General features: G+C 50.3%; 1 protein-coding gene across 14 annotated transcripts in view; it reads right to left on the reverse strand.

The window, feature by feature from the left end:
- The window catches only part of ZNF536 (zinc finger protein 536), a 438,080-nt gene that overhangs the window by 227,111 nt on the left and 191,411 nt on the right, over nucleotides 1–19,558 (reverse strand). For all 14 annotated transcript variants that reach the window (XM_045046852.1, XM_023245651.2, XM_023245649.2 and 11 more), the window contains one exon: nucleotides 9,350–11,521. In XM_045046852.1, the coding sequence (XP_044902787.1) occupies nucleotides 9,350–11,519 (2,170 nt within the window). In that variant the 5' untranslated portion in view covers nucleotides 11,520–11,521. The remainder of the gene's footprint in view (nucleotides 1–9,349; nucleotides 11,522–19,558) is intronic.

Here is a 19,558-nt window from a genome sequence, read left to right on the forward strand (position 1 = left end):
TTTTGACTGGCTCAGGTCATGCTCTCAAGGTTCGTAAGTCTGAGCCCCACATCAGGCTCTGCGCTGACAGTGCAGAGCCTATTTGGGATTCTCTCTCTCTCTCTCTCTCTCTCTCTCTGTCCCTCCTCCGCTCGCACTCACCTGTCTTGTTCTCCCAAAACAAATAAACATTAAAAAGAGAATATATTACTTGTGTGAAGCTTAAAAAAAAAAAAGCCTAGCTATTACTGTAGAACAGGAGTCTGCAAAGGATAGCCCAGGGACCAAATCCACCTGTCACTTGTTTTTGTAAATAAAGTTTTACTGGAAGAGCATCACACACTTCCACGGACGGCAGAACTGAGTAGTTAAAATAGAGACCACATGGCTTGCCACACCTATAACAGGTATTATCTGGCCCTGTACAGAAAAAGTCCGCTGATCCTTGTGTAGAATCTTCCATCACAACAAATACGTGGCATATATTTAAGTAACAACTATGGCATATAGAATTATGTGCAGTATAATCCTTTTTTTGCTAAATACATCTCTAGGCCCAGAAAAGGGACTGGAAAAGGATGTGCTAATTATCTCCGAGTGGTGTTGAGCATACATATGTAAAAGTTATTTTTACTTTTATTTATTCGTATTTTCTAAATGCCTAAGATGCGTCCAACGATGAAACCGTCATTGGACAACCACAACGGCAACAGAGAAGTCAAGGAGCGTCCCTCTTGGCGGACGCCAGGTGGAAAGGGTTTGAAGGTCACCCATGAGGGATTCTTCAGGAGGGTCAGGCCCCAGATGAGAAGGGACACAGCCCCACCAAGGTGTCTCCCACAGCACCAAGTAGTTTGTCCCGCCGCGGCTTTGAGAGGGATCTCTTCACTTTTTCAGGGCAAATTACTTTTAAAAAAAATTAAGACCCCTATTTTAGCAACAAATCCAACAGAATCTATGTAGCAACGAAGAGAAACACGTCTCTGTCTTGTTCTTCAGGGAGACGAGCGCCGCGTACGTTTGATGTCGAACCAAACATGAGCAAGTTGGAAATACTCCAAAATGCCTCTCAAGATGATTGAAGACAACTGAGGGTGTCCAGAAACCACGGATGACAACCACTGAGTTAAGAGTTTCGGAGCATTACTTTAATGAAGAGAAGAGAGTTTCGGTGGTGGGGTCCTGTTTTTGTCATACATCAAGTGGCCTGGGAGCCGAGGTCAGACAAAAAGACAAAACTGGGGGCCACCGAAATTCCAGTCCAACAAGCTGCCCCCACCAGAGAAAGAATGAGCTCCTCTGTGGAACGTTCTGGGCCCAAGGCACAGAGGGAAACATATGAAAGGTTCCCAAAGGTGTACTGTGCCTCCCAGGAAAAGCGGAAAACTGACCCCAGCCTTTGGAAGCAAGTGACCGGGCGTCGAAAGCCCGGCCCACCCGCCACCCACTTCCTCCTGCCAGCACCTGGCCAGGCACCCCAGAGAAGGCCTGGCCGGACCCCCACGTGGTGCAGTGGGCACCCCAGCCAAGGAGTCAGCTTGTGCTGTGCCTCACACTTCTCTCATACACATGCCACATGTCATCCCAAACCCCAAGGCTCACCCCCAAGGCAACAAGGAGACGGGGCCCACCAGAAGCCAGGCCCTGGACAGCTTTCCCTTGGTGGGAGAAAGAACCGAATGCGAGCGCACGAATCCCACCGGGACTGTGTCCCTGGCGTTCGGCACGGCAGCCTTTGTGCCTCGGCCCGCCCATCAGGTGGCCGGAGGGAGTGTTCAGACGCGCATTGTTCTGAGGCTCCGCAGCCTGTTTTGAAGCTGTGGGTCAGGGAAAGGGTGGTGGCCAATCTCTGTGCTGAGCTTGGCCCTATTTGTCACAAGCCAAGCCTCCGAGTTCTCGGGCCGGTTGGAGGCAGCACGCTCCTTTCTCGCATGATGTTGACAAGCCCTGTTATTACAGGGCTGGATCAGTAACTAACCAGAACAGCCTTGGCTGCCTCCACACCTCGTACCCACGACATACCAGGACTTAGGTGAAACAGTAAGCAGAACACGATACAAAATAAATAAATGGAAACGCAACCCCAGGAAATCGAGTGCACTCCCGACAAAGAACAGTTAAACCAGACCTGGCTCGGATTTAGGTGGAGAGGCCCGGCAGAGCGAAGAGCCACAAGCCACGAGCCACGAGCCAGCCAAAGAGGGACCTATGTTAGCTACCTACGTACGTGGCTTCCAGAGGATCCCCGCCCCCCACGCCCTGTTCAGGTACCTCCAGGCTCAGGTTCTGCCTGAGGGAAAAAAAAAAAAAAAAAAAAGCCCCAAAGCTCTGCCCAAGTCCTGCTCCCCCGAGCTCTTTTGGGAGGGTCCACGGCTTTCTGAGAAGGGCTTTCCAGATGGCGCCCGGAGGCAGCGTTGCCAAACTCCACAGCTTAAGTAAATGTTGCCGCAGTCCCGTCCTGCCAGGAAGAGGCAAGGGGGACCCGCGGCTCCTTTCAAGCTGCTGCGAGGCTCATTTCCTGGGGAGAACAGAGAGCCCCCAACCACCTGCCCCGCACCCTGCTGGTGAGCCCCCTTTCCTCTCTGCACCCCCTCCTCCTTCCTCAGTGGGTCAGCCCAGTGTGCATGAGTGGAGGGAGGAGCCTTCCAGATGCCGACAGAGGACAGGGGGGCAAAGGGAGGTGAGGCACGCAGAAAGGCAGCAAGCAGGCCCGAGGGGCACAGATGGCAAAGGTCCTAGCCCAGTCATCATGAATTTGGGCTATCTGCACAAATCCAATCTCCTGATCTCTGCAGGCGTTTCTCCACCCCTACCATCAATGCTCCCAAACAGCTCGGCTGTTAAAGGAGCTAACTGCTCCCTCCTTCTCTGACCTCACAGGCTCAGAATGCTGCAAAGGGCTCCCCATGCAGATCACTCCCCAGGATTCCCTCTGCTCTCCACCTTAAGAGCCCCCATCACCCTGGTGGAGGACTTCTTGAAGCTTGCCATTGACTCCACCCTCCTGAGACACCAGGGCCACCTTCCGGAATCTTCTCTCCATGAAGGGCGGACCTGGGAAGCGGCCGAGGGGTAGGGCAAGGAGCCTTTCATGCCTTACCCTCTCAGGAGTGTGCTTCTTATAAGCGGGCTTCAGGCCACAGAAGGGAGTCAAAGCATGAGGGACCTACGGGGGAAGGGGTTTGGGTGAACAGGAGGTCCTCGAGCTTCCCCCAAACAGACATCACAGGCATACGTTCCCAGGTGCCTAAAGGCACAGCGAGAGAGTGGGGAAAGGTGGCTCCTAGAATCTCATGATACCTGACTGCCTTTGGCCACACGTGACCGTCTAAAGCAAACTGCTAGTTCCAGCCCCAACACACTCAAGGCGGTGGCCAGAACCCAAGCCCGGAACCTTCCATTCCAATTAATGGGGATCACGCAGCTAATGCTTCATGCTCTGTTTTGAACACTGCTTAATTCTTTGCCTCATTGTAACCTGTCCTTAGCTAATCTGTGTTTTTCTTATTACCATTAAATTTAGATTTACATACACGTGTCCGTTCCTCGAGTTAACACGCACACAGAAGGGGCGCGCCGTGAGCATTTCAGCATCTCTGGACAGGAACACAGCACCCCTCCTAGAGCACTCGAGGGGACGCTGGCAGCATGGTGTCCGTCTTGAGGGTGGGCAAGGTGAGGCAGTGGGCCAAAGAGGGCAGGCCTTGAGTGACCCTGCGGCCAGCGATCGAATCCCTCCCCCACAAAACGGTGTCCGTCCTGAGAATCTACAGGAACGTCCAGGAGGCTTTGCTTCTGGGGTTTTATGTCACACATCTTTTATATCACACTCCCAACTGGAAGACTTTTAGAGCCAGTACAATTTCTCTCTTTCTGAAATGCTAAGTGACAGCGCCATCGGGCAGCCCCGTGGAAGGGGGATTTAGAGCTACAAACAAGGGGGTGAGACAGACAGGAAAAGCCCCAGAGTGGTACCGAGTGTTCCCAAATAATTGCTTCTGGACATAAGATAATCAAAGTGCACGCAGCGAATGGGAAGTTTATAAAAAGGAGCTGCTGGTAGGCGTCCGGCTCCTAGATCAGGAGGAAGATGACCTGATCGGCACCTGGGGTCTACTTTGTCACCGCTCCAGCACGCGGTCCCCAGACCCAGCAGAACGGTGACAGACCAGAGGGAGGCCACCTGGCCCTCCGACCTTCACCCCCACCGACACCTGACTCGTGAGTGAGCCCAAGTCTGGCCAGCGCGTTAGGCAGGGTGGGGGGCATCACCCTGGCGGGGTAGGGCCCCTGGCGCCTGCCCGAGGACAGCTTCAGCACATGCAGCCGGGCCTCCGTAAATCTCCACAAACACGGTGGCCGCCTGTACATGCTTCCACGTCGGGGATGGAAGGACTGCATATGGCGCTCGGTTTTAACAGCTGAGCTTTAAAAAAGTGCAGCTTTTCATCTCACTGAACCAGCTCCCAAACTGGGGGGGGGGGGGGAGGGGGAGAAGGGGGCGGTGGGGGGGGGGAAGGGAAGCTGCAAAGGGGCAGGGGGAGCCTTGCACACCAAAGTTGGTTCTACAAGGAATTTCAGAGTACTATTTGCTCCAAAGGTCCCTCTGGAAAATGACAGAATGTTCCCTGTTTGTCATCTTCAAGTTTGCGAATTTCAACAAAGTAATTTCATCTTTTAAAAAGGACGTGCTTTTCTTTTTTTTTTTTCTTTTTCTGTTTTTAGTAATAACAATAATAATAATAAAACCGAGGGAGCCTATCTACGAGGAACCACTCACAGGCCTCGGATCGGGTTAACAATTTTTAAGTAAATTTGTAAATGGGATTATTGTTTTCCAAAGTTCGGCTCAGCACAGAGATTAGTTGCCACGATGCCCCACGGGGCGTCCCGGGTCCTTTGAATTCCCTGCCTGGAGGCTGAAGGTGTTGGGAGAGGAACTGGAGGAAGAAGGCTGATAGGGCAGTTTTCCTGGAACTGCCTGGAAACTTTTACTTTCTGTTTCCTCTGCTGATAATGAGTGTCTTCGGCTCTGCAGCCAGCTTCCCTCTTCCCCCTCCCAGCCCCCTGTTGCTGTACGCCATCCCCGAGCTCCAGTATAAAGTTTGGCTTTTGCAGCAGGAAGCAGCTGGGCCAAGCAACCAGCGAATGATAATGACCTCAGAAATCTGCTGTTCGCTCGGCAACAATAGGGTGCTCAGTCTACTGGAAAATTGTGTTCATCAGCTAACTCTGCTCAGTTACTAATTGACATTGCCAAATATTTTAAGAACAATTGGAATGCACAAGCAAAAAAAAAAAATGAAGATCTTAATCCTCAGACTTAAATTTTTTTTCTCTTTTTCTTTTTTATTCCCCCCCCCCCGCCCCTTCTTTGGGGTGCCTCGATTTGTTTGTGTGCAGCAGGCAGTGGTTATCACGGATGGGGGCAGGAAGGAGGAGCCACATCAGAAAAAGAGGTGGAAAAGAAAGAAAATCTATCATATCACTAAATGCAAGGGAGCCCCGGATAAAGGCCTTTGAGGCTGTGGTCAATGGGCCTACACAGGATGGAGACCCAGCATTTCAGGAATGCGGCTCAGGCAACAAAAGAGGACCCCACAAGGCTTCCAGCCCAGCTGATCAAATAATCCCTAACCATCTCAAAATATTATACCAGAAGTAGTAGGGGTTAACGATATTTTCATCCTTGCGTCTCTCCCTGGCTTTCCATTGATCACGTAAGTTAGCCGACTTTATTTAATGAACAGAGGGTCAACGCATTCAATTACCCCTTTCCCACCATCAACACTGCAATTAGCCCCTCTCCAAAATTATGGGGAATGCAGAAGGTAACTGCCCTGTTGGATATAATGAACAGTATCGTTTCTTAGTACATTAAGTTTTAATTATTCTGAGCATGATTTCCAAGGCAAAATCCAAAGAAACAGAACTTTGGTCGTCTTCCGGCTCAGAGCAGAGCTCCAATCTGAGCACAGTCTTAGACAAGGTTTTGGGGAGAGATGCAGAGATTAATGCCATCGGAGGGTTTGCACGCGAGCCAAAAAATGAGGGAGCGTCAAAACGGCCGCCCCGCTTTCTAAATGTCATAAAAGAGTAAAATTTATAAGCTGCTGCTTTCCAAATAGTTTCCTTTTGCGTGGTACACGGAGGCAGAAATGACATCTACGATGGTGTGAAATTATTGGTAAGTCAAATCAACAACGACAACAACAACAAAAATAAAACAAAGGGGAAAGATGGGGAAGTGATCCATGTGACTAGCTTTGTCCATTTTCTGTTAGAAAATATGACCTCTCAATTTGTCAAAGGTCTTAGTTTTCGCGGTTGATCCTCAGCTTGGTTCTCAGCAGTTTGGAGAGCCCAAGAACAAACACATTTTCTGGTTCACTGGAATCATTTTCACATGTTCACTGAATCAAACATTCTTTTGCTCACATAACAAACAGCTGCATCCCACATTAGCCTAGCCAGTGACAGTCGCCCATCTCGGCAATAACTGTTTGATTGCAAACTTGACCCCTTCTTCGTCTCGGTCTGGGCAAGACATTTTTAAACAGCCACTCCGTTCCCAATCCTCCTTTGCAAAGAATTACATCAGATAACAAAGGACGTCCCTGCCACTCATTGTAAGCCTTCTTCTGGAGATCTGTTCTAAGAGGCTCTCTGTAAAAAGGTTTTTTATGATGAATTCAGAACTACTATCATGTTAAGAGCAGCGATTTATAAAGAAGAATTCACTGGTTAAGATCTGAAAAAATAGTTTCTCAGGCCCTACTGACCCAGTTTTCAACAAAACAAGAATCAAGTGATGCAAATTGAGTTTTGCGACATTGTTATGCAGTCTGAGAAATTTGTAAAACCGTGTTTTGTGGTTATTGCTTAATAGAAGCCTTAATAAGTACTTCTTTCTTTACTTAAGAGCTTAAAGATTTTCTTTCCCCTTCACCTTGCAGGTTTCTCTCTAACAGGTAATAATAAAATGCCTATTGTGTAAAGATTTTTATTTAAATGCTTATTTTAATCGCACTTTACACAAGTCCTACTTGTTAGAAATCAGAGGCAAGACTAACCAGATCGGGTTAAGGGTCCTAATCCCAGCAAAACCTGAATGCCCTAAGGCGTGCGGCTGATTTGGGCTGCGTATTGGTATGCCATCAATTTTCCCACTTAGTCAGAAAATTATGAAAGGGTCTAATTTGAATATGAAGAAAACAAAGAAGTCAACCAGAAATGAAAGAATCGGTATTCACAATTGTAAAATACTTCAATGAGGGAAATAAAAGCTAGAAGATAACCACAACTCAAGAATAATTCTCCTTTGAGTTGTAAGCCCGGTTGGTTCTTTTAAGCAAAATGGGTTTTTTCAACAGAGTATTTACAGATATGGAAACTACAGAGATAGAATAGCATGAGGCTATCACTTGGCCAGAAGGTGGGAAAAACATGGTAAACACGTCATTAATAAAGCCGAACATTTGGTGCCGGAATATTCTGCTGAGACCTCTTCATTTCAGCAGGTCTGGGAGAGGGATGGAAATCTGTCAATGTTAACTCCACGTCACTCCAAAAACTTAGGGGAGCCAGTCTGCCCTCTGCCTTCTGCCCCCTTCAAGGCCCCTGATCCAAAGACAGTGAGATGACACTCCCCAGAACAGGGGACCTCTTCGCAGGAGGGCGGAAATCGTCCCTCCTGACACTGGGCCGCCTGGCACTTTGCTGCCTCTGCACGGGAGATCTGTTTTTATGGAGTCCCCGCTGTCAGGCAGCGAAACCTGAACACCCTTCCCTTGCATCTCGAACGTTCCGCGCAGCGGTCACTCCTCGCGGCGTGGCCTCACCCCTCCGTGGTGGCTCACGTTCCTGGTCGGACTCTTCCAGAGTGCCTCACCAGAAATAAATCGCAAACGAGTCCAGGACTCCAGGAGTAGACAGTGTGTTTCATGGGTATTTAAGCAACAGCATTAAGTGCTATCGGAATCTCTGGAATGTGCAGTTCAGATTTATGCGTGTTAACAATTCTTTACTGGTTTGTAATAAGCCAGCAGACTCGCACTTTATTTTAATACTAATTTTGTCCTCGAAGAAGGGTATACCAACGCATGACAGTAACAGACAAAAACTAAGCCGGCATCTACTTAATAACTATAGCAGGGCACGGCTTCCGAAACGGAACTATTTACCAAAACCCAGAAGGGAAAAAAGCGAAAGGGAGGGGAAGAAACTTTACCAAAATGACCCTCAACAGTGTGCCGCCACGCCTTGAACAGTGAGCAATGCAGTGCCTTGAGGTGCCTCAAACTGTCTTTCATTTTCTAGACTTAATGGCTGATTGCAGAAATCAATGTTGCCATTAGTAACAGGGTATTTGTTATGGCATGATTTCCTCTGTTGTTAGGCTGCAGAATGATTACAGTATTAGCGAGATGCTTTCTTTATAAAGGGCTAGAGATATAACTTTCAATTTACCATCCATTAGAAAGGGACTTTGAAAATACGGACGGAGGCAACAAGCTTACCTGCTGTTAGGTAGCGATTTTAATTTAGCTATCTTAGGCTAGTGCGGGTTTTTTTTGTTGTTGTTGTTTTTGGTTGGTTTTTTTTTTCCCCCCAACGCGGGCCAGGAAGCTTCAGCGTTTCACAGACATTTTGATGACAGATTTTCTGCTTTGCTATTTTAGACCCCAAAGCTGTATCGCCCGTGTAACAGTACAATTTAAGACACGCAGTCATGCATCTGTGTTTCAAACCTCTGTGCTTTTCTAAACCATCAGACGAGAGCGATGTGTTTCGTCAGGTTACAGGGGCCCGACAGGTGAGCCACGCTGTAATTTCGGAAGGGGACAGGAGGCAGGTTTGGCCTGGGGAGGGGGAGAGGGGTGCCCAAATGAGACAACTGTGGGAATATCCTCGGGGGTGGGGGGGAAAGATGGTGAGCGTCTGAGCTCACACCTTCACACGCGTGGATGAAGCCAAAACGCCAGCTCCCGGGTTCCAGAGACGAGGTGATGGCGGATGGGGGCCGGGGCGTAAAACGGGGCCGGGCAGGGAACTGCCGGGGGAGGGGAGGACAGGCTATGCCTGTCGGCAAACACGCCAACTGACCATCTCTACCACCCAGTAGGATCAACTTTCTTTCCCGGCAGCCAGTGTTCAAGGGAAGGCCAAAGACTCGAAGAGCTAGCCTTCCCTGGAGGCGGGGCAGAAAGGCACGGTCCACCTAACGCCATCAGGTCAGAGTGATGAGCTCAGGACTGACCTGGAAGAGAAGCCAGGGCCCGTCCCCCAGAGGCCGGCGCGGAGCCAGGCCCCCTGGACGGGGAGGGCCCTCGTCCCAGCTGCTGGTCCCCCACGTTCCCTGGCGGCCTACCTGAGGAGGACGGCGAGGAGGGGTGCGGGCTGTCCTCCTGGGCACTCCCGGTCTGGGAGAGCCCCCCGCCGGCCCCACTCTCCTCGGTGACGTTGGAGGAGCCCGGCGTGGTAGAGCGGCTCACCGACTGGGACTCCTGGTCACTGCCCGAGCCGCGCCGCTCGTCCAGGCCCACGTGCAGCCCGTCCTCGTCGCCCTTGCGGTCCCGCTTGTGGACGCGGGAGTGCACGACCACCTGGTGGTAGGTGCGGAACACCCGGCCGCAGTCGGGGCACTCGGTGGGCTTCTCCTTCATGCTCCCGGGACCCTGCAGGTTATAGTCGAGCGCCGGGTTCAGCCCGTGTGACAAAAAATCCCGACTGCCTTCTAAAGGGTCGAGCTTATTTGGCAGGTCCCTCTGATTGCCCACTTTAGTGCTGTGAACCAAATCAGCAGGCATTTTCTGCTTGGAGCCATCTGCTCCCACTAACACGTACTCCCGCTTCTCCTTATCAAACATAACTCCGGCGCTTGCCAAAGTGTCTTCGTGGTTGCGCTGTAGCTGATGCTCTTTAGACAAGAAGCCGTGTTCCATGGCCATGCCCCTGGCCATGAGCTGCCAAGCCTGGTAGCTGTTCACGGGGTCCATCTCGGCAGCCTTGGCAGCCGCCTGCAACCGCTCGATGCAGCTGGATTTCAGCGGCGGCACGAGGTTGAGGCACCCCAGGAGGGAGTGCTTGTCGCCCTCGGGGACCCCGTGGGCCACGCTGGAGATGGGGGACAGCAGCTTCCCCAGGACCTCCCTCTCCTTCACGGGCAGCTCCCCTTTGCCGTAGAGCTGGCTGGGCTCGCTCAGGCTGGCTTTGTCCGGGGCCACGAAGCCGCCCTGCAGACAGGAGAGGTACCGGGAATACAGGTTGGCGTGGGCCTCCTGGGACATGCCGCCCATGGGCACGGGCACCTCGGGGTCACTGGGGGACTTGTTCTTCACCGACAGCTTGTTGAGGTGGACCTTCATGTGGTTCTTAAGGAACCAGGGCTCCTTGAAGCGCCGGCCGCAGATCTGGCAGCAGTGCTCGAAGGAGTCCTTGTGTTTCCGCATGTGGCCCTTCAGGAACCACGCCTGGCTGAACACCTGCCCGCACACCTCGCAGCGGAACTCGTTGGCCGACTGCTCGCCGCCGCCGTTGGGGCCCTGGCCCTGGGCCGACTCGGCGGTGATGTGGGCCTTCTCCACGTGGCTGATGAGCTCCTCCTCCTGCGAGGCCGCGAAGTCGCACAGCGTGCACTTGTAGGGCTTGTGCAGGATGCGGATGTGGCGGTCCAGCTCCTCGCGCTTCTTGAACTTGCCCTTGCAGAAGGTGCAGCGGAAGCCGGCGGCCGGGACCACCGCGTCCTCCTGCACGCTGGCGGGCTTGGGCGAGGGCACCGGGTGGGCCACGTCGGGCACGCTGTGGTTGGCGGGCAGGGCCAGGTTGCAGGGGGCCGGCGGGGCCTGCTGGGCGTGCGGCAGGGGCTTCAGGTCGGGCCGCGGCTGCAGCAGGCTGCTCTTCATCTGCTTGTCCCGCAGGATGGCCCTCTCCTCCAGCTCGTGCAGCAGGCGGTTCTCCTCGCGCACCCGCCCGCGCCCCTTACCCAGGTTGCCCAGCTTGTGGGTCCGCAGGTGAATCTTGAGGTTGCCCTTCTGCGCCGCCCGGTGGTCGCAGTAGGGGCACTTGAAGGGCTTCTCGCCGGTGTGAGTGCGCATGTGCAGGGAGAGGATGCTGTTGAAGCGGAAACGCTTGCCGCACAGGGGGCACGGGTACTTGCGGTTTTTGCGGGCGTCGTCCTCGATGTCGCTCATCTGGGACATGATGCCCAGGTTCTGCCCGTTGAGGAACTGCTGCAGGTCCACCCGCCCGTTGAGGCTGGTGTCGACGTCCCGGCCCAGCTGGCTGGCCAGGAGCGCCATCTGGCTGCCCATGGGCTGGCCGGTCATGGGCACGTGGGCCTTCTCGTCGAGGGGCGCGGGGGCCTTCTCCTCCGGGTTGGGCCGCGGATGCAGCTCGGGGAAGGCATGGCTGAGCTGGGAGGTGATCTGGTGCAACTTCTGACTCATGGCATACTGGCCGTTGAGGACAGGGCCGCTCAGGTGGGGCTCAGCTTCCGGTGCCGCCGAGGACACTCCAAGGCACAGACTGGCTTCTTCCATCCCTGAAAATAAAGAGAGAGTTGAGGTCTGTGCCAGGCACCGTGGCGCAGCGAATCAACAGCATCAGCTGGCGAGGAATTTGCAATTCATGCCTTACCTACACATAATAATGCTAAGGAATTAGAGTCAAAAACAATAATAAAAAGATGAATTATTAAATGCCAATTACGCAACATGGCATTGCTCCTCCAATTTGTTTTGGCGATAGATCGTCTTCCTTGTATTTTCTATTTACCGACCGCAATTATTCATTCGCATTTAAATTATTAATGTTTTACCACTTCCAACACCTAATAACAAATCACGGGTCTACGTGTTAAACTTTCCCTCCTGTGCCCCTTGTGGCACCTGCACCTGTTGGTTCTGTTCAAAGTTTGCCTTGGAGCAGGATGGCTTTCACCGCAAGACCACATAGACTCCCTTGGAACTTTTGTTTCCGGTTACTATATTCAATAACATTCGCCAGCCTGTGATGAAAGAGATTATTTTATGATTTGCCACCCCCCACCACCAAAAAAAAAAAAAAAAAAAAAAAAAAAACCAGAAAAACCCAATGGCATGATATTTACTGGTACATAATAAAACAAGATAATGTTTTGGGAAAAAATAAAGTAAAGGACAGGCTTTAGAACAATAAAAGGGATTTTGCTTTAGTCAACAAAAAGTGCAGTAATATCTCATTAAGCTGATTAGTATGCTGCTTAGAAACAGTACTAGGTGCTGTAACACATGATTATAATCATAAAAATCCTTCAGTGTTTGCAAGGAAGCATTAACGAGGTATATTAAATTTTAAGGAGACTGCGAGTAGCGGCTTTGCAAACCTCAGAGATTAAGATTTAACCCTTATGTTACGAAACACTGTTATTTTGTCATTTGGTAACTGTGCCCATCAAAAGAAGTATAAATTATCTGGTGACGGAATCGTAGTGGATCGTCCAGACTGTTCATTTTTGGATAGGGGTGAAGACTTACACCATTTACTGGGCTCTCTCTGTCCTTCCACTGGCATGATATCCCAGGCAGGGACTGTGATTGGGTTTAAAGAGATCCTTTATAGAACTAGATAAAAACCAATTAAAATCCAGGGATGATACCATAGGAAGTCTCAACCAAGTTTGAGTGTTTTTAATAACTTTCCCAGTATACAGTAATGAGTACAAATTGTACCTGCAGTATGTGTTCTGCAGAAAATTAGAACTCAAAGCTGTTTGTTAAACACTAACACTCAAAGCTGGTCTCCATAATTGCCTTTAACGCTCCTCTCTGCCCCCTTCCCAGACTGTGCAGAACCGCTAAGGCCACTCTGCTTGGGGCTGGGGTAGAAGGAACGGCTCCCTCCACATCACAGCAGGTGAGGAGCTCAGCTTTGAAAGGCAGTGAACCTACGCCTGGGTCCTTCTATTTCCAGATCTGCCTTCCACCTGAAGGAGTCCAAATTCATTTCCTGCCATTGGAACAGTTTTTGCACATCTCTCCTCTTTGTATCCCAATGTTTACATGTGTTGGCCAGCCAGGTGGTCCAGGGGCAGCGCTTAACCCCAGCCAGGATGGATTCCTGGGCCAAGCAATTCCCTAGGGGGACTGGTGGGGACAGAGTTCAACTGTGGAGGAAGCGCATTCAGCCCTGGGGCGGGGAGGGGGGGGGGTCTGCTGCCTCCTGGGCCTCCCGCCAGGCAGACTATGCGTGGCGTGGAGGGTCTCCAACGGGAGACCTGGCTTCCTTGGCAAGAGGACAGGGGCTGTGAGTCCATCTTGCAAGGGAAGGGAAGAAAAGACATGAATGTTTATTTGCAGGAGGGAGAAACACAGCAGCCATGGTACAGGGCTGACTGTGTCCATGACATGAACACCTGCACACATTTACACCCACATACAGGAACCTGATCACTTGTAGGAAAAGAAGGCTACCAACTCACCATCTTTCCTTTTTGCCTCTGGTGGGCTGTCTACACTCAAATTAAAAAACCAACCAACAAATTAAAAAGTCCATTTTGGAGATGGGTCAGAAAGGACTAATATCTCCTGGAGAGCTTTGCTTTCATTCACCAACCCTGCCGAGTTCCCACTGTACCCCAGTCCCTGTCCTTGGCACGTAAGACGCCCTAGTAGACAAGAATGGCCAACCCCAGTGCTCATGGCAACCACTGACCAGCGGGGAGGAGTAGGTCCAGTGTGCAGAAGTTGCTAGAGCAGGACTGGTGCCTGGAAGATCCCAGGCAGGGACTCTAACAGCCCTCAGGGCCCTGTCTGAAGCCCCTTCTCTACCTTCAAGCTCCATCCAGCTGTGCTGGCTCCTCTCCTAAGCAAACACAGATCATGACCCTGAGGCCACTTGGGAGTGCTCAGAATTCCATCCAACAGCTCTGGGGAAGTTTGGAAAGTCCAAAGCCAACATGGCTGGCCCACTTCCAAAGCTGCCCAGTTGGCCTTCTCAGAAGACATGAATCCAGAAAGACAGGCTATTTTCAGGTTGCTGCTGATGAGCTGACGCCAATTCAGCAGGAGGGAGGGGAGGCTGAATGTGCAATACAGCGAGACTGCAAATCAGGTTGGGTGAGGGGCAGCAGGTTGAAGACCATCCCCCACCCTCATTCACGCTGGGTAAGTAAGAGCTCCATTTGTCAAATAATGAATATAGGGAGTTTTCAACTTAGGTTTGGATATGGAATGCTTTAATTATGTTAAAGAACTTTTTTTTTCAGTCAACAAATCTTTTTTAAGGAATTGGACTTCAGGTGCCTTTGCTGAAGCCTCAGCTGGCGGGGGGCCGGGTGGGGAGGGCGGTGGGAACAATGGTCTAGAATGTGCAAAGGTACAGTTGGCAGGTCTCAACTCACATAGCCCCTTCTCACAAAGACTCCCAGGCCCCTCTTGTCATAGGCGCTCGTCTTCAGCCTCTCTCTACCCATCACCTTATTTCCTTCTTTACAGCACTTACCACTAGGGCGACATTTTGTTGTTGACCCTTTCATAAGTGTGCTTCTTTTCCATGAGGGCACGATCGTGTCTGTCTTGCTCACATGAAGCCTCAAGGCCCAGGTCACAACTAGCCCATTGTATGTTCAGCATTTTCTGACTCAAATGGATGAATGAATGAAGAGACCCTATGAACATAGCCCATAAAAGAAGGCTAGCCCTGTAGAACCACTCTCCTCCCAGACTTGTGTGACCCCAAGTCAGCTTACACAAGTCCACCAACATCTACTATCTATCAGACTTTGTCAGAGTTGGAAGGGTCTCTGGCTAACCCAGAACCTGGGGGTCCAGAAGCCACCAAGGGAGAGCCACCCCCACCACTAGATCTTTCATTATATATGCCCATGGTGACGATCCCAGGCCTGGGCCACCACTGAGCAGCTAACCCCCTTCACAACTGGACTACCCATCATGGGACCCATGGGAGAACTCAGAATTTGAGGAGAGCTGGCCAGAACCCAAGGAGACACTCTGAGGATTACAGCTCACACACAGGCCCTTGAATGAGCCCAGGCAAAGCATGCGCAGAGCCCCACTTGAGGAAGGACCTCGCCAGACAATTATCCCAGAATGTTCGGTGAGACCCAGCACCCCATGATTCTGTGAGCAGGTGTAGGCACTGCGATGGGTCAGTCGTAAACCCATGCCAGCCGCCAGACTCAGAGCAAGAAAGGGGAGCGTGAGTTCTTGGAAAGAGCACGGGGTAATTGGTGTGCTGTCCCTGGGCCAAAGCAGCCGAGGCAGGATGAGCTGGCCTCAGGCCCGGCCTGGGACGCACAAAACCTGGGTCGGCCCCAATTTCTCCAGCCTTGACACTTCACCCTTCCAGAATTCATTTACCCCTTATGTCAGTCATTCAGTCAATACTTGCCAGGGGCATTCTAGTACCTGCCCTCAAGGATCTCTGGGACCCAGGGGGTCAGCATCGGCAAGGTTACCAATTGATGGGAAGCAATGAAAATGCCCCAGAGAGACTGTACTGAAGGTTTAAGGAAAGGAGTAACCACTGCCGCTTTGGCATATAGGGGTGTGTGTGCGCGTGCATGCGTGGATACATGTGTGTGCACGAGTAAGTCTACGTTGGGGGAGAGGCAGGGATTCCCTAGTAGTATCACTCTGGAAACTTATACAGATGCATATCTTGGGAAACTCAGGGATCATTTATCCTACTGTTGAGGGATTGGATCCTACTGCAGCCCTAAGAGCTCACAGGGCCCAGGGAGGTGAGGTTGCCTGCAGGGTCTCACCATTCGGGTGGAAGGAGGCAGTCATTACTCCTTTTCCCCAGCCCTCAGGGAGCAAGCATAGGGAGAGTGCCTTCCCTTTGGAACCGCACTGCTCCCTCACAGGCCCTGCAGTGAATGGCTGTCAGTGTCCCTGGCAGGGCCTCCTGCCACAGGATACTCCCTCTGTCCTGATAACTCGGGCACATGAACATCCACACGCAGCACTGCCCCTGCATGGTCACGAATTCCAGGGAGTGTTTTATCCCATGTGCCCAACCCATCCTTCTCACCCTGGCCCCAGCTCTGGACTCATTATCCCACAGTCCAGCAGCTGAGGAACCCACTGAAGAAGCCAGTAGCCAGTGCAGGGTTGGCCACGATCCTGGGCTTAAGGCAAGTGGGGAGCTGGGACCTTCTAAGGAACCTACACAGTAACTTGCCTGACCCTCCCACCGAGGTGGGAAAACACTCAGCACAATTAAAAACAAGTAAACAAACTACTGAACACAGAATAGCTTGCCCCTGGCCTTCAGCTCAGGGCCCAGCCCAAGGCATATCAGGAAGAAGATCAATAAACCCTGGTTGACTGATGGAAGGAACCAATGCATACGTAATTTACCTAACTGTGGAAAGGCAGTCAAGGCTGGACAGTTAGAGGCCACTGTAAACTGCTGAATCTGGTACGCCACCCCCCAACATGGAAACACTCCAACATTCCACTGAGTCCTGATCTTTCCCGATCCCCAGGGTCATGGTGGGGCACCGCTGGTCCTCAAGACAACTGTCAATATTGACGAAGACGCAGGCATGCACGTGAGCCCCAGCCACCATGGCATTCCTCACCACAGCGTGGAAATGTCTGGGCCTCACATCTGAGCACAGGCAAGGCCCCAGCTGAAAGCTTCTGAAGGCTAGAGGTTTTCTTCTTGAGCTGTGCAATTTTATATTTCATACAAGGGTATTCGCAGCACAGGAAACCTGCCATTGGGTGCACAGATTATCAAAATAATTCTGTCTCATCATTCCCATCATTGCAGGTACAGTGAGCCATTCAGCTGCCTTTGATGGTGCTAATGGTTATTTTGATTTTGTATTTCTGCCTTCAAAACTATTTCCTGTGATATCAATGACAAAAGTTTTCACTTAACTCTTCCAATAGAGAACCTAATTGTATCTTTCACTCAAAATGAAATTTAAAACTATCAGGACACCAGAAATGCCAGCTGCTACGAGTCTAAATAAATTTTACACAAAAACACAGTTTCATTTTGCTAGCACAGAAAAAAGAAAGTAATCTTATGAATAGTCCAAAAAATATAGATCTTGCCAGTAAGTTGCATGAACGAGTTTTATCCTTATACCATGAAAAAGAATAGTTGGGAAATGAAATGACTTTCAAAATAACCATTTCAACTGGGTTTTTAAAAATCAAATATTGTTGTCTAGCCAAGCACAACTAAATATTCCCTTTTTTATCAATGTGGGTAAAAGTGCTGCCTCGGAAAACGTACAGGAGTCCTACCGCTCCCAACTGCTGGGCAGGGGAGGGATGTGGGTTCCCAGCAAGGGCCCCAAACACCACTGTGGGCCTCACAGCGTGCAGTTCTGGTATTAGGTGGACCCCCTTCCTGGGGGGGCTCAGATGACCTTCTGCCCCTTCCCCAACAACCCACCTTGCTTTCTTACACCTAGGGTAAGCAGTAATTAAGACGACTTCACCTAGAATGCAATGGCTTCTTATTAAATCCTATTTTCCAATTGTTGTAGCTCAAACTGCTTAACCAAGGTTGTTATAAGCATAATACACTCCTGTTCTGAAAATACAGAACACCAGACTACTGAACCTTTTCAGGGTCATTAAACAGCTGTAAACATTATTACAAAAATAAACCAGAGATTTCATGCTTACATTTTGGCCTAGAGCTTGCTATGCTGAGCAAGTACATTTTTTCATCTCTTACAATCAACGCTGGTGACATTTGGGCATCCAAACAAATTACATCACAAACATTACTGAGGTGGGCAGGATACTGAGTGGTTTATTTGCCAGATGATTAATAGATAAACAGGAGGGCAGTTCGGGTGACCTGTTCCATTCTGACTGATGTGTAGACAATGCTAGGAGACAGGGCCAGAAATAGTTAAATCCTTATTTAATTTATTAATGAAAATACGATATGCAAATAAAGCTGTGGAGTATGGCGACTGTGTGACCAGGAGAGTCAAGCTGGAGAGTATGGTTGAACGCCACAACCTCCCCTTGTGGATGGAACATTGGCCAAAGTCAGGGCCCTCATGGCATTGGATGGTGAGCAGGACCCCACTGGACCAGCTTTGCACACAGCCCCATGGAGCCCCAGCCAGTTTCGTACTGGGGGATGGCGGTTGGAGGACTTAGAAGAAGAAACTGGAATAAAAAGTATCCTCTTTTTGAAGACTTTGGATGATTTCAAAATTCTCAAGGGCAAAAGCATCTTGGCTTTTGGAGTCTGGGTTGAAACTGTAGCCCAGAATTAAAGACAGGTCATGAGCATGTCAGACGGGAAAGGAAAACACCCACAAAGCGTGCTCCTGGTCATCTTTTCAGGGTAGAGAAGACTTCTGGTCTGAGTTCCTGGCTCTCCATCTGCCCACGGCACATGAAGCCAGGCAAACAGATGCTGGGATGGAACTCCAACAACCTCATGTGTGGTGATTGTTAAGACCATGGATGCATCAGGCAGAACAAGCTCTCAAAAAATAACACAAAAAACAAATAACTGTTATCATATTACTGTCATTACCTTCCTTTTTATCATCACCATTTTCATCATCACCACCACCATCACCTTCACCACCACCATTACCACTGTCATCATCACCATCACCTTCACTATTGTCACCATTGTCTTCATCTTCACCACTACCATCATCACAACTGTCATCATCACCATCATCATCACCTTTACCACCAACGACATCACCACTCTCATCATCACCACCACCATCCCCTTCATCATTGTCACAACTGTCTTCATCTTCACCATCACCATCATCACCATTGTCATCATCACCATCATCATCTTCACCATCATCATCGTCACCACCGTCATCATGACCATGATTATCACCATTGTCACCACTGTCATCATCACCATCATCACCATCACCACCACCAATGTCACCACTGTCATCATCACCATCATCATCTTCACCATCATCATCGTCACCACCATCATCATGACCATCATCATCACCATTGTCACCACTGTTATCATCACCATCACCGTCATCACCACCACCACCATTGTCACCATCGTCTTCATCTTCACCGCCACCATCATCACCTTCACCAACAATATCACCACTGTCATCATCAGCAGCATCACCTCCACCATCACCATCGTCACCACTGTCATCATTTGTCATTACCTTCATCAACATCATCACCACTCTCATCATCCTCATTATAGCCATCACCATCATCACTTTCACTGTTGTCACCACTGTTACCGCTGTCATCAGCTTCATCATCACCATCGTCACCACTGTTATCTTCACTGTGGCCGTCACCATCATGTTCACCATTGTCACCAGAGTCATCACATCATCATCAACTTCACCACCACCGTCACCACTGTTTTCATCTTCACCATCACCATCATCACCACTGTTATCATCTCCTTCACCATCACCAACACCATCATCATTTTTATCATAGCCATCACTATCACTTCACCATCACTATCGTAGTCACCATTATCACCTTCACCATCACCACCATTGCCACCATCTTCATTGTAGCCATCACCACCATCATCATCTACATCAGCAACAGCATTCTTCTCACCCTCC

Source organism: Felis catus, chromosome E2 (genome assembly GCF_018350175.1).
Source record: "Felis catus isolate Fca126 chromosome E2, F.catus_Fca126_mat1.0, whole genome shotgun sequence".
In the NCBI taxonomy this organism is placed as follows: domain Eukaryota; kingdom Metazoa; phylum Chordata; class Mammalia; order Carnivora; family Felidae; genus Felis; species Felis catus.